General features: G+C 36.5%; 1 protein-coding gene across 9 annotated transcripts in view; it reads right to left on the minus strand.

Annotated features, from left to right (window-relative positions):
- Nucleotides 1–3,139: 3,139 nt before the first annotated feature.
- The window catches only part of LOC145999525 (uncharacterized), a 156,446-nt gene continuing 144,617 nt past the window's right edge, over nucleotides 3,140–14,968 (minus strand). For all 9 annotated transcript variants that reach the window (XM_083136560.1, XM_083136552.1, XM_083136525.1 and 6 more), the window contains 5 exons: nucleotides 13,811–14,027; nucleotides 11,505–11,693; nucleotides 9,675–9,912; nucleotides 6,707–6,964; nucleotides 3,140–4,706 (listed from right to left, as the gene is read on the minus strand). In XM_083136560.1, the coding sequence (XP_082992686.1) occupies nucleotides 4,417–4,706; nucleotides 6,707–6,964; nucleotides 9,675–9,912; nucleotides 11,505–11,693; nucleotides 13,811–14,027 (1,192 nt within the window). In that variant the 3' untranslated portion in view covers nucleotides 3,140–4,416. The remainder of the gene's footprint in view (nucleotides 4,707–6,706; nucleotides 6,965–9,674; nucleotides 9,913–11,504; nucleotides 11,694–13,810; nucleotides 14,028–14,968) is intronic.

Below are 14,968 nucleotides of genomic sequence, written 5' to 3' on the forward strand. Positions count from 1 at the left end.
AAAAATATTCAATATAGTGGATAACCTTACAAGAAGGTGCTAAGCGAAGAGTCAAAACAAATATAGAAGGTTCATTTCTTCAGCAATATTAACCCATTAGTGCCCAGAATATTTCTTTTTCAGATATCTGTTTTATACTTGAATATAAGGCTATTGAGGGTCAGATATTATGCTTAACCTCAGTTTCGATATGATATCTTTACTTGTTAAAGAGTGGAGGGGGGCCCACAAATGTGGGCACTGGGCATTAATGGGTGGGGTGTTTACTTGCCCACAAATGTGGGCACTGGGCACTAATGGATCTCCTGATATTTATTATGATAGAGCAATTATAATAAGTCACTCTTCTACAAGAGCTTTAAAGTAATTTATAATGCAAACTTCTGGATTTAGAAAAGTATCTCTTCGATTTTTCAAAAGTTTATTTGTGACTGTGAAACCGTTCAAAACATTTGATGTGACATCCCACGTTGCACTTTCTGCACTTTTTCCAAGTATTCTTCTTGCACTCTCCACATCGTGTTTGTGTTTTGTTGGTTTCTAAGATGTGAAGAGCACCATCTAGTCGAATATTATCGTCAACTCGTATCTTCCCAGTTGTGGATACTCGTGACTGCCTTGGACGCTCTTGTGTGTACCTAGACAAATAATTCTGAACTACAAAGCGGGTGAATGCGAGAAGATCTAGACCCTGCTGGTGTCCAATGGGTGTTTTTAATCTGTACAGCTGCCAAGCATTATTCATTGTAACATTTAGAAAATAAGCAATGAGCTGCCAGTACCATTTTCGGTTTCGAATTGTGATGCGGTAAGTAGATATGTTCTGATCCATTTGGTCTATTCCACCCATGTAAGTGTTGTACCTCGCAATTTAAGCTGGCTGATCTATAAAAATCTGCTTCTTTTCTGCTCGACACCATCTTTTACTTTTCCTCAATGGATGCACACCACAGCTCGTCGATGCTACAGTTACAACGTTGTTGTCATTGTATTGCACCAAAGTTATTGCAGATTTTGTGCCCGTGACCTGGTTATACGAACCACGGATTTCCTTCTTGAACACTTTGGAATTAATGAGAGGCGCCTTTTCAACTCGATTTACTCAACTGCATCATGCCCTTTTTGAAGTAAGGAGTCAAACAATCTGAGGGACGTAAAGAAATTGTCCATGTACAGGCAATATGTAGTATCAGGTGGCATTTTGTTGACCAGTTCCGTAACAACAGAACCACCTACTCCAAGTTCAGGAATAGTATTACCTGTTGAGGCCCCCTGGTATGGTTCCACCTCGAAGCTGATTACCAGATAAATGTGTGATATCAAAATCTTCTTCAGAAGCGCTATCCTCATCCTGGCCAATGCATTTTCAGGTGGTTGAATATACACATCCGCATGAAGTACGTCATCCTCTTCAAGTAGAGCTGCGATTTCTTCAACATTTAGCCTGGAAAGAAAAATAAATGAAATAAATGCTTGTATTTATCTGATACCATTAGATATAAACAAAATTTCATTCAACTTGAAAAGAACGAATGGCAAGGAGGCATTAAATGACAGTATTTCCAAGCCTACCTTTTATGCCCTTGATGTTAGAAAAAATCCGATGGCTATATAACAAAACATATACAAAGGAAATCCGTTTCCGCAATGAAGAAAACTCATAAACTTCAATCGTTTTGGTATATAATTTATAAATGCGATGTAGTAAATATTCTATGTTCCTTTTGCAACCAATGTTTTTTGTGTAAACTACAATTCATGTGAAATATAGGTCTACGGCTCAATGTTAAAAAAAAAAAAATAGCTACGAAAACTGCTGTAGAAGTTCACCCACCCTCTTGTGCCCAGTGCCAACAAAAGTGGGCAGTAAAAATTAAACCCTTACTGTTACTATGCTATGAAGTTCAAAGAACCTTTTACTTTATAATAATAAACATAGATCATAGTAGTTTAAAATGACCCTAACAAATAATAGGTAGACCTGTTTAAAAACAATGAGAAAATAACTTACCTTCTGGAACTCGCCATGCTCGTAGACTTATCAACTACAACGTACTTGAACAATAGCTCGCGCCAAAATGAATGCAACGTTCAATTTGATAACGCTACTGCAGATCACTGTTGCCAACTCGTAACTGATAATACCAACAATTTCACGATCAATTTTTATTTACATAGTTTGTGGGCATGATCAATAACTGCCAACAGGCGCCAACAAATGTGGGCACTGGGCACTAATGGGTTAAAGTCATTTCTTATTATGACCAACATCAATATTTTTCAATTTGCTACCACGACACACCAACACTTACATTATTCATTCATTTGAATGAATTACACCAAATTAATAACTAGTGACAACATTTTGTTACAGGGTGGCTACTCTGGGATCTTGATAAAATTCAAGTATAATTCCTGGTTTTCAAGATGAACTTTCTCTGTTTCAACTTTACGTATTACTGCCTCTCACCACCCACACATAGACATACACAAATATATTAACAATATAAAGAGTCTGTGAGATTCCAATGTATCCAAAAATTGTAATTTAATTCAATTAAGTGGTATATATACACCTGGGTATATAATTTAAGGTGTGGAGTTTACAATTGCTTCTTCACATACTCAGACTCAAAATATATCTGCAAACACAAGTCGCAAATGTTGTGGGATATACTAATCTACGAAAAATTGTTAACTGTATAAGAATTTTGAACTGGAAATTTACCTAATCAACTTGCAAGATATCTTGCAATAATCTTCACTCTGTCAGATTGTTCTGAAAATAAAAGGACAGGAACAAAGCAAACTGACAGAATTCAGTTTTATTTTCCACCCAGCTTTTTCTTTTCCTTCCTCGATAAAAATAAAAGAAACTGTCAAAGCCTTACCTCAGGGCATTAATAAATATGTATAAATTCAATGGGATTGGGATTAATAAAAGTTACTATTTTTCACGTCTACTGAGAAAAATTCACGTAGAATTCATGCATAATTGCCAGTGAGTAGCCACCCTGGGTTAGAAATGAACTAGTTTCCAACATTTTTTACTATTCAGATTTTACACCTACCTCTATTCAAATCTATGTATTACAAGGTGACCAGGTACGGTAAATTGATTATACACAGTTGTTTGTGCATTCGAATCATAATTTAATTTACTTGGAAAATAGTTATAACAAGATCTGAAGTACAGTTTTTATTAATTATATGAAAACAACATAAACAGTGAAAATTTCTTACTACAACACATACAACAACAGACCAGGGGAAAAATCTGGGTGACAAATGTAAACCATACATCTCCAGGCACACAAAGCAAACAATGTTCCTCAATTGTTCAAACTGACCTCTTTAAAAGCATCAGTTCTTTACAAACCAGCATGACCCTTTGGAAGAAATTTGAGCAATCCAGATAGGCTTTGTTTATTTTTTATTTCTATAAACATGGAAGTTTTATTCCATATCCTTGCTTTGGGCAGGAAGAAATGGTTCTTTAGATTCATATATGTGGGGAAAAGATACAGGATACAAGAAAAGGGACCAAGAATAAACATGAGGAAGAGACAGTAGAGGATAAATGAAAGGATTGGAAAAGGTCTCTCAAAAATTGCATAAAAGTTGTCAATGTTCCATTTCACTTACATCATGACAAGAGGGAAACAGAAAAAAAGTAACTCCTTTGAGCCGGGGGTTTACTACAAGTTACCTGCACTTTTCCTCGGTCTAATCAACATCTGACAGTCTTTAGTTCTTTTCTTTAAGAAATCACAATACCTTGATTTCTGATATTCCTGAAGTGCTGAGATGCTCAGTATATATATATTTATATTTTTATATATATATATCAATATATAATATATAACAATCTAAAACTACAGGGCTGCTTCCCAGACTCCTGTAGTAATGGCTTTTGAATGTGAGCGACCCACATTTTCTTCTTGGATGCTTGCAACTATCTTAAAACGAAGAATACACCATTATGTAACAGTATTCCTTACTCATCACCTCGTTCCAATCTTCTTATATTTTTTCATAAACTGAAAAAAACCAACAAAAAATAGACACTAAAGTCTAAGATCCTTTGTTACATTGTCCAAACCATCACACGATTAAAAAAATATTCCCTGAATGTGCAGGGTTCATTGTACAGTACCATACTTAAAGTGACCTTAATAATCTTTATTTTTTTTTAACGGAAATATCTAATACCATACTTGTGCAGATGTACTAATTAACAGTACCACACTAACAATCACATTCTCAATAACTCACTGAACGCTCTCCTTGGACCCCCCGTAACATTGTCTGTAGTTCTTTGCCATAGTTCTGCGACATGCTTCCCACCCCATCCCTGCAGTCTTTTAGAATTCATGCCCTATCCTAGTCCTTATAAACCTAGGATAAAAACTAATCTCAGCTAGGTAGACCTTGAACATCTTGTTGTTGCTGTCGAGGCCGGAGAGTGAACTTCGTAGTTGACAGTGACGCTAGAGCACTCTGTGCGGAAGCATCTGAAGGGAAGACTGCACGAAGGGGCATTTTCCCTGCGACAACAACTTCCGCAGATAAATTGGAGAGGCAGCACCACTGAGAGTCATGGAAGCAATGGACTGTGGCTCCTAAGCGAGTTAGTTCTTCCAGCTGTCGCTCTGTATCAACTCTATTAAGACCAGCTGGGAGATCTTGAACTGCTAGAATACTACCTGCAACAGAATATTCAGGAAAACTAAGAAAACCACGAAAAAAATAAATCAACCTAGACAAAAGTGCATGGATAACATTTTGTTATATTACCAAGGATTTTTTTATAATCTGGCTCATTTCCTGGCAAAGTTACCAGATTTTAAAACCCATTCAAGTTTATGAAAATTAAAGTACCCACATAAAAAAAGTGTGATTATGAATTGACAACCATTTAGTGTATCTAGTCATATCATAAATTATGTTACAAAGTTTAGACAGGGATAGCAACACTGGTTGGTAAGGTAACCCTAAATGTTGGATCAAACAACAACCAGTATCATTGTGTTTTTGGCTGTGGTAGCGGATAGGTGAATTTCACTGCAAGTTGAATGGAGTGGGGTGTATACGAGAACAGTGTGGCAGTAATCGCACTGCACAAGTTGGCAAATCACCATCGGACACTTTCAACACCCTGAAAAAACTGAATATCAGCAGGAATATCGTGCATCGGACCATCAACAGATATTGTGACAGGGACAATTGAGGACCGACCCAGGAAAGGTAGATCTTGCCGAGTGAGGAGCCAGAAGCTCCTGAAAGCAGTGGCGGTGCGGATTCGACGAAATACTGTCAGGAAACAAGCAGTGATGGTTCGAGAGCTGAGCATTTCGAAAAAGTTGATGTCGCCTGTGATCCAAAGTGACCTAGAACTCCGTGCTTATCGGCAAAGTACTTGTTACTTCCTCACTCCACAGCTTAAGGTCCAGAAAGACTCCTTCAGTGTTACGTAAATGGTGGCCACAAGAGGTTCCTTTTCACGGATGAAAAAATCTTCACGATTGAAGAGTCTTACAATCGTCAAAACGACAAGTGTTTATGTCTCAACATCCCAGGAAGCTTGTGAAAACACACCACGACTCCTTAGAGGCCATCATCCCACCTCAGTGATGGTTTGGTGGGGGGTTTCGTACGATGGCACAACTGACCTCCACTTCTGTGACCATGGTGTGAAAACATCTGCAAATGTGTATGTACCAAGCAACAGTGTTGGAGCCACTTGTGAAATCGTTGATCCACACCATGTTCAACAACGAGCCATGGAGCTTCCAGTAGGACTCGGCACCGGCCCACACGGCAAAGACCACCCATGAGTGGCTTCAGAGGAATGTGCCAGATTTCATTGCTCCGGCTGATTGGCCCTCCAGGAGCCCCAACCTCAGCCCATTGGACTACAGGTTGTGGTCCGTTTTGGAGGGCATGGTCTGTAGGAAGAGACATCCAAACCTTGCGAGTCTCAAGCATCTCTTGTGAAGGCAGTGGCAGACTTTCCCCTCAAGACCGTGCATGCTGTGATCGATGACTGGCCTCTGAGACTTCGGGCCTGTGTGAAGGCCAGAGGTGGTCATTTTGAACAGTGATTGGTGATCTGTGTTTGCAAGACCTGCACCTTTGTAACATCCAAATATTAATATATCAGCTTGCTCACTGTGCCTGTAGTTCATTATTAACTTTAACAGAATTTATGATATAACTAGGGACATAAACAGAATACCTTTATTCTTAGGATAATTTGAAATAAAATATGCAAAAATTGTTTACCTGCACAGGATAAGTGGCATTTAATCTGGTTAGGAGCTTTATACCCAAGTAGCCTCCACACCTAATATTCTATCTAATTTTTATTTTTTATTTAAAAAAATTACGCAGGGTACTCCAGTAAATACGGCATTTACATGATCTGGAAAATATACCATATGTACTTCATAGGTATTCGTTATCATTTTCATTAGAAAGAGTAATACAAGTCCCACACCATGCCACGTGAGCAACCAACAACCATGTATCATTTATGTGTTTGTATATATGTATATTGTTTGTAATAAGTCCTGACATTATTTTAACCCTCTGGCACTGCCTTCCTCTTGAAATTTAAACACCAGTTTCATGGATAAATGAGTATTTTATTCCAATGCATTAATATTTAGCCTACATGTACAAGAAAACTGAATAGTTTTCTCACCTGTATCTGGTGAATCAAGGGATGCCTGTGGCGTTAGAGTGGAGCCATCTCTACCCTTGGCTGAGGACTTTGATCGCTGTTTCCTCAACTTGGGAGGTCTACCTGTGCTTCCCGAAGTTTCTGTGCTCCCGTGAGATGAATAGCTTCCTGGAGCAGGACTAGGTTGCCGCTGGCGAGGCGGAGGAAGAACAAATGGCATTCTCATGGCTGGCGATGCCATAGCATGTTGTATTGGAGATCCAACTAAACGCATATCACCTGGAATTATCAAAATGCATTGCACTAATAGAAAAGAATATATTGAAAATCACATTGTAGTGCAGTGTATTAACACTACAAATTTGTACTCAATTCATAACACATGAACAAAAGTATAACATGTTAATTTACATACACACACACACACACACACATGGGATAGACTATGTGAACATTTTCAGATACTGAAAAATAGTTACAAAATTTTCTGATAATGATATTCTACCAATACAATATATAAAGGTAACCAAGAAATGTTCTGTTGGATTTTCACCAGATGCCAGAAAGTGATGTGAAACGGACCTGGCAGGTCAAATATAGTCACCATCAGAATCAACATTCTGAAAGACTAGGGATCCCATTGTGGTAGTACACTGTGGAATGTGAACTAATGAAGTCATGACGAGCAGTTTTCACAGTGTCTAGGTTTTGCAACTGTCATCCTCTGCAGTACAGTGATGTACGTCTACGCGTAAACAATGATAGCCTACATTCTATACGTAGACTATTTTAAACATATATATGACGTAATATATGTAAACAACATGGTGAAAGGTGATAACTTAGCAAAGGGCACTGTAAAACAAAATTACACTATATCAGTTGCTAATGTGCAAGAAGAAACTTTCATACTCTTCCTTGCAATTTTAAACAATTTCTCACCTAGGAAAAAACTTAACGTAGGAAATATTGTACTGTTTTATGGAGAAAAGACTACTTTTGCCTCATGACTGCCATCTGTTGTTTTTCTTGCATACAATTTATTTTCTTTATTTTTGTAAACCACAACCCAATGTAATCTATGCGTAGATTACATGTAGACGTAAGCTTATAGTGTACAGCACATCATTACTGCAGTCATTGTCCAGTGAATGGAACGGATGATAGATGTGGCAATATATAAGGATTTCAGCAAATGTATAAGTTTTTCCCAACCAAGTTGGAGAATGGTATCATGCATGACCCTAGTAATGCACTGCCTAACATTACCAGCTAAGTAGAGGGCAATTTTGCAATTCACGAGTACTGATATGGTATTCAGGCTTTTATGAATACTTTCTAGCAGCTGAGAGTACACAGTTGCATTGATTGGCTAGGTAGCAGCAGTTCGCAATGCATGACAGTTTGGCCAGTCCACCACACACAGAGCATAAGCTTCTTTTGATTTGGAATGGATTCATGTGATGCTAGTGCCATGAAGTATCGTAAAGAACCCACTTCTCAACACATGTCAGCACTCTGTCTAGAAAAGGACCCTTCTCCAAATGCGACAGCAAGGAAACAGATATCTGCTTGTGTTCTCTTTTCAGCAGCAGCCAGCATGTGGGACCCATCAATGCACTTTATATTGTTTTCCAAATTACTTCTGCCTTCACATGGAATGCTTGTCCCAAGCGGTCACATGCTCAACCATTGTTTGTCTCAAATATTCACCTGCAGAGGATTACTGAGCACAGCTGTTGGTCTTCTAGCACGTGGTTCATCTTTGAGATATTCATTGACATGCTTGAATCTTTTAAATCACTGTTGTGTTGTCTGCTCAATCTCACCACAGCTGAAAGCATGACACATATTTCTTTCCACTGTTATCGTGTTAGTATAAAGTTTAAACTTGCACAGCATACAGGCCCTTAATATTCATAATTGACACTGTTTGGAGTATCCATGCTTCACCTGTCAACACAGATCTGCATCGACAACAAGCTGCTTCTTGCACATGTATATGCTTGTCAACAAGTGGTCATCTTATTTGCATAACTTTGGAGTTAACTGTATGTAAAACAACTGACAGAACTTTCTTGGTCATCTTTATAAAATTGCAAATATTTCACAAGACCCTGAACATTTTCATTCACCTCCTTAATGCATGTAACAATATTAATGGGTTTTGACTTGTGAAACAAACTATTTGGAATTTACCTTATAAAATCAAAGTATACAAATTTTAACTTTATATTCATAAAAATAACAGAATGGCAGAAAAGCATTTTTTATAAATACTGGACCAATAAAATTAGACAATTTTATTGATAAACTTTTTCAAGAGAGAAATAAATTGAAGCTTCTGCTTGAAAAAAATAGCTTCGTTATTGAATTTTTAAGACCTGTCAAGTTATTTTTTAAGAAATATAGTTGTTATAAGTTTCTGATATGCCAGTACTAATTATTTACTTACATAAACAGGATAAATCAATATGCTAATATTTGTTGGATCTTTTTCTCCATCAGAGTTCTCATACTTCCATGAGATTTCATGAGTTGCATCACATCAAGATTACTTTGCTTTTAGATTTGTTGACAACTATTTTAAAACTAAACATTACTATACTGAATTTCCAGACACTCTACAGAGTTTCATTTTATTACATATTTACTGCATTTAGTTACAATCGTTACAACATTTTATTCTTACAAGGAAATTTCACTCCTACTCTTGAAAAAGAGTATCATACTGGTGCCAACTGGAAGAAGTAAGCACGCAACAAAATTTGGAACTGCCACCATAACTGAGCTTTCAAGAATGGCTTACAATGCTTATCTAATGTTGCAAGCATGAGACATAATTCACACTAATAATTTTCTTCAACGATTACCATCAATGATGATACTTCAGTTTATTAGTACCAGACAAGCCACAGTCTTCAATTAAAAACTTGTGTTGTCTATAGTTAAGTACATCAATATTACTAATTAATGCAGAATCAATTACTTTGAACAATACGGAGTCCATACACTGGGAGAGAGGGAAAGCGCAGTCCCACTGGTGTGGAAGGAGTACTTAATGATGTTGCTTTTTCCACTAAATCGTGTCGCTCGATTCCTTTACTCTGCTGGTCTCGAACCATAGGAGTGCTGTATGCTTTACTAAGCGTGGGCATGCTACACAACTGTGTATTTCCTGAATTCCGTGGAGGAGGGGGAGTGCCAGATCTAACAGCAGACATCATCTGGAAAAATATAAACCCACCAGTTAAGACATTTTCATCTTTTTTCCCTATAAAATGTAGCTTCAATAAATAAAAACATTTCTTGGGGACAATGTGTGGACTGACAATGTTTTTCTTTTTATTAGATCAACTTAACACTGTGTTGGTTGGACACTAATCCAAGCCATGAAATAAAAATAAGAATGTTGATCCAGGGATTGTTATTTGGAATCTCTAGATTAAGCCCTATTTCAACAATGAAACAGGCAGCAATAAATTCCACACTTATAGCTTAGTGTACGGTATGAATCCTAACTTCTGTTAGAGAAGACAGGAGCACAATTACAACAGTGAAGCAGTACCATATATTCCAGTAGAGACATGCAAAATAAAATCTGAGTGAGTCCATTATGTATGACATCTGATGATTGCGCTAAAATAACTATTTAAAAATAATGTAAGGATGGACAATATGAAATTTTAACTGATGCAGATAAACGTAACAAGAGAAAATTTACTGATGAAAGATATTTGTCACGTACATTGTTAAATGAATCTAAATAGGTCCTTAATTTTTTACTTCTAGAAATTTACAAAATCAGTGTACTCAAATTACACCTTGATATTCTTTACAAACAATTAGAAAATGACAGAATTATGAACTGTCAATAGTTAATATTTATAGAAATAACAGATCGGTAAAAATAGTAGCACAGATCAACCAGTAAATCAACATTTATGCATTGATAGAATACTGATTAATCTGTTCCATCTCTACAACACTGATTCCCATCACTATTAATGCATTTATATTTGCATATTTCAACAATTACGCTTCTATTATTTGTATTACAATATTAATCATTATGCTGTTCTTTAGAAAGTAATGTTTGATACATCTTTGAAAACTTCTGGAACCTGGAATGTACTGGTTCTTCCCAGTATTGCAAGGGTGACTCGATCAAGAATGCAGACATGACACTTTCGTGTGAAGCAAACTGTGTACTGAAACTAGAAACTTGCATCCCTGTCCCACTTGGTTTTTCTGCTACATGGCTAAACATGTGACAAAGTGGCATCATGGACAAATTTGAAGCCAGAGCTGTAAACTGGTTGGGTTTTTGAAGGAATATTATCCTATCCAGCATATTTCATTGATCTGCACCATCGGGCCTCTTCTCATTTCTTTCTCTCCAATCATTTCCTCAAGAAACCTAATCCCCAAAGTTTCAACATCAACATGATGACTTCAACAAAAACAGCATTCCTCACTTCATCCACCAATGGGAAAATATGCAAGGGAGCTACGCAGAAGAGGAGTAAAACTTGTGCCAAGAATCAACCTTTGCAAGCAAGTTTGGATGATTCTTTACTGAACCTCCTTCCTATACTGCTGGTGCCACGGGAATCAATATTTGCTCTGCAAGTTCTAAAATCACATACTAAAATTCCATACATTTTTAAAGCCATTTATGGCAGCATTAAGCAGTCCATATTTGAAATTAAACATTCTATGAAGAGGTCACTGTAATGTGTGTCCACACTCTTCTTGTCCAACAAGCTTGAAATTAAGCAAACAAAAAGAGAATGCTGTGATAAACTGAAGATCTCACCTGCACATTAGTTCTGAAAACTCCAAGATTAGACATGAGGTTTGGGGGAATGTACTGAGCTGCTGCTGGTGGTGTAGTGGACTGTGATGTTGAGCTTGGTGGAGTTCCTTGGCTACCACTACTGCCTGCATTGTACATACCGTAGTTTCCATTCAGAAACACAAATGGATGACCCACATTGCATAAATTCTGGAGTAAAAAAAAAAAATATTATATAGAGGTGTCTTTCTGCTACAGGAAAAATAAATACAATACTGCACATCTACATGCATGTATGTGCACATATGTGAGTAAATACATGCTATCTTATCATACATTACATGGTGTACACATCCACAAATATTATATGTTTGCTACATAAAATGTATGTGCTCATGCAGACTAAAATAAGAAAACTATCTACGTTGATTTGGGATATTTATCACATGTCTTCTTCGTCAAACTGGAGATGAAATCTTAACTTGAAAAAAGATTAGAAATACCAAATCAAGGTTTGTGTGCATACAATAGGCTGCTTTGTGATACATTTAAAAACAAAACAGCCATGTGGTAATTGGCATATGGGTGAAGCCATCAAATTTGTAAGATACAGAAATGTGCACTTGCAAGATAATCTCTACAAATTCCTAAGTTACTTCATCAGCTATGCTCTTCACTAGGTAATGCTTATAGCAATCATTGGATCGAGGTTTGGTCCTAAACATCATAAGCTTGAACACCTTTAAAGATGCAAGATGTATGGGAAATAAGGAGGTGTACCTTGTGGTTAACTGTAGGGAAGATACTGTCTAATCCTACCAGGACCAAGATAATTAGTTGTATGCACCTTGGCGTATGTAATTATGGTATGAAAGTATAAGAGCACAAACATTTGATTGTAGAAATAAAATATATCTAAGTGTAGGCACTGTCATTGATTTCCCACAGGTTTGTTTCTAAAGTCAAATTATGGATTTAAGTGTAGAGAGAATACATCTCTCCTAAAAAATTCTTAAGCAAAAGTTCGCCCATCTTATGTTTCTAATCAAGGACTAAATTTCCAACTGTATTTGGAACAGTGATTCTCTTGTATTTTAATAATATAAAGAGATCAATAAGAAACTATGATTGAAATGTGAACAGATTAGGCTTTTTCATCCACTGAGTAAGTTTAAGTGGTTCAATAGATTTGTTGTAAAGGAAAACTATTATAGGGTTCCAAAATTTTTTAACAAATCAAATTACCGGACTTTTCCAGATTTTTTAGGTACAGTGGATGTTACATTTTCCCTCATTATACATTCAATCTTCTTATATTGAACTTTATCTGTATTTCAAGTATTTTAAACTTGGTCCTCACAAAAAAGTAAAATGAACGGTGCACTGTATGTATATATAACTGATTTAATTCAAATTAATCAAATTTGTCCATGGTTGTCGTATCTTAGTTCAAAACAATAAAATCACATGTTACATAAACAAGCATTATAGTTCTCAACTTTGTGACATTTCAGTACTCCCACAGTAATTTGGAAACCATACCACTGACATTGTAACTGACTGGATAAAAGTACTGCAGTAGTAAAATTTCAGTTTTTCTTGTATGTACGCATTGCTTGCATGATAGAATTATTTTCCTGTAGTTTACGGTTATTACAAGCATAAGAATTTGAATTACCTGATGATATTTGGGATTCATAATAAAAAAAATAAAAAAATAAATAAAAAAAAATAGACTGCTTTTTTCACAGTTAAGTTGCTATATTACAACAATGTAACATTGACAACATCCATTATATAACAGATTCTTTTTGTTTAAAAATTACTAACCATTGTTATAACTGTATCTTTAGTCAAAATGAAAATAAATGTCTGATGAAAGGAGCGTGTGTTCTCCTGAAACGTCACAAAGAAAAAACTCTTTTCTTATGCTTGTAATAACCGTAAACTACAGGAAAATAATAGTAAAATTTCAGATTTAGTTTATTTTACTTTGAGTTTCTACCATTTTTTGGCTAATTGCAAAGATGGGGATGAATGGGATACGGTGAAATTGATGAAAGGACAATCACAAACACAAATCCCACAGATAATTATGCTGGCTGAGAGCCCAGATGCCAGAGCCAACCAGGAAGCTAGTTGGTGAGAAGAGTCAAATGTGTTTAGTACAAAGTAAAATTTAATTTCCCTGACTCTTGCAGGTTTTCGAGGTCAGGGGAAGAAATAATATCATCACACTCAAACATCATCTGACATTAACTATCCGTGTGCGATATGATGCAACATGATCTTGAAAAAAGTTAATGCTGGTTGTTATAAACACTTACCTGGCCTTGCACGTTCACATTCTGAGTGCTTGGAGTCTGCGGAGGAGTTGCTGTTCTGTAACTGACACCAGGCATTTGTGTAGGTGCAGGTGCTTGTGGGTATGGTACTCCAACTCCTACATTGGGAGCTACAACTTGCGTACCTGGGTAATAGGTAATGCTTCCTCCCCCTCCAGTGTATGATGGAGTAGTAGTAGTTGTTTGTGAGCTGCTCAAACTGAAACATGCAAAAAGTATGAATTTGTAAATGAAACAATGAATTGCCTTTAGATTGGTTTGCTGAATTATTTTAAAGTAATTTGTGTGTGTTCCTGCTTTTTTCAATTCTCAATCGTGTTTCTAACACATAGTACAATTTTAAAGTTCTTTCTGCCTTTTTTTTTGCACTCAAGTTTTCATGTATGAAAGTGAAATTTATGAGAAATTACAATCTATAAGTGAAATTTATATCATAAATTATAATTATCAAGGTTACAATTATGCCATGAAGCAATTATTTGTAATTTTAACACATTACAAATGAAGCACAAATTTTGTTCAACAAAGAAATATTCATTACTTTGCCAACTATTTAGTACAAATTAATGTCAGATTTACACAAAATCACTATTTTCCCAGTTTCCATTATTTTATGGCACTTTTTCATCTCTTGGGTTAATTGCAATGATGAGCAAATAACTGATGGGATCAACACAATGAATGGTACATCCATGCCTGACCACAGTTCGAACCTGGGATCTGTGACTTTGTAGCACATTAAAGATGAGCACTCCACTCCGGCATGGAGACCAGTTCAACAAAATGCAGTGTGCCTTAGCTTCAGAAATGATAAAACGATAAAGTTTAAGCCAAATATTTGTTCAGTAGATGATAAACCTATCTTTCCCAGTAGATGATAAACTTATCTTTCCACTCTCCTATTGTTGCCACCTAGTAATTTTTAACTAAGCATCTCAAAGGAAAGAAGGTTAGATTGATTGAGTTTGTGTTTTAAGTCCACTTTATACACAGTAAGGCTAATTGGGACTGGACCTACAGGATCCGAACCAGTATGTGCCTCCACCAGGTATCGAACCTGGGACCCCTTGATTACAAGGCAACAACGCTACCACTACACCATAGGGGAGGCCCCTTCAAAAGAAAGAAGGATTGGATCTT

This window comes from Lepisma saccharinum, chromosome 1, assembly GCF_977018435.1.
Source record: "Lepisma saccharinum chromosome 1, izLepSacc3.1, whole genome shotgun sequence".
In the NCBI taxonomy this organism is placed as follows: domain Eukaryota; kingdom Metazoa; phylum Arthropoda; class Insecta; order Zygentoma; family Lepismatidae; genus Lepisma; species Lepisma saccharinum.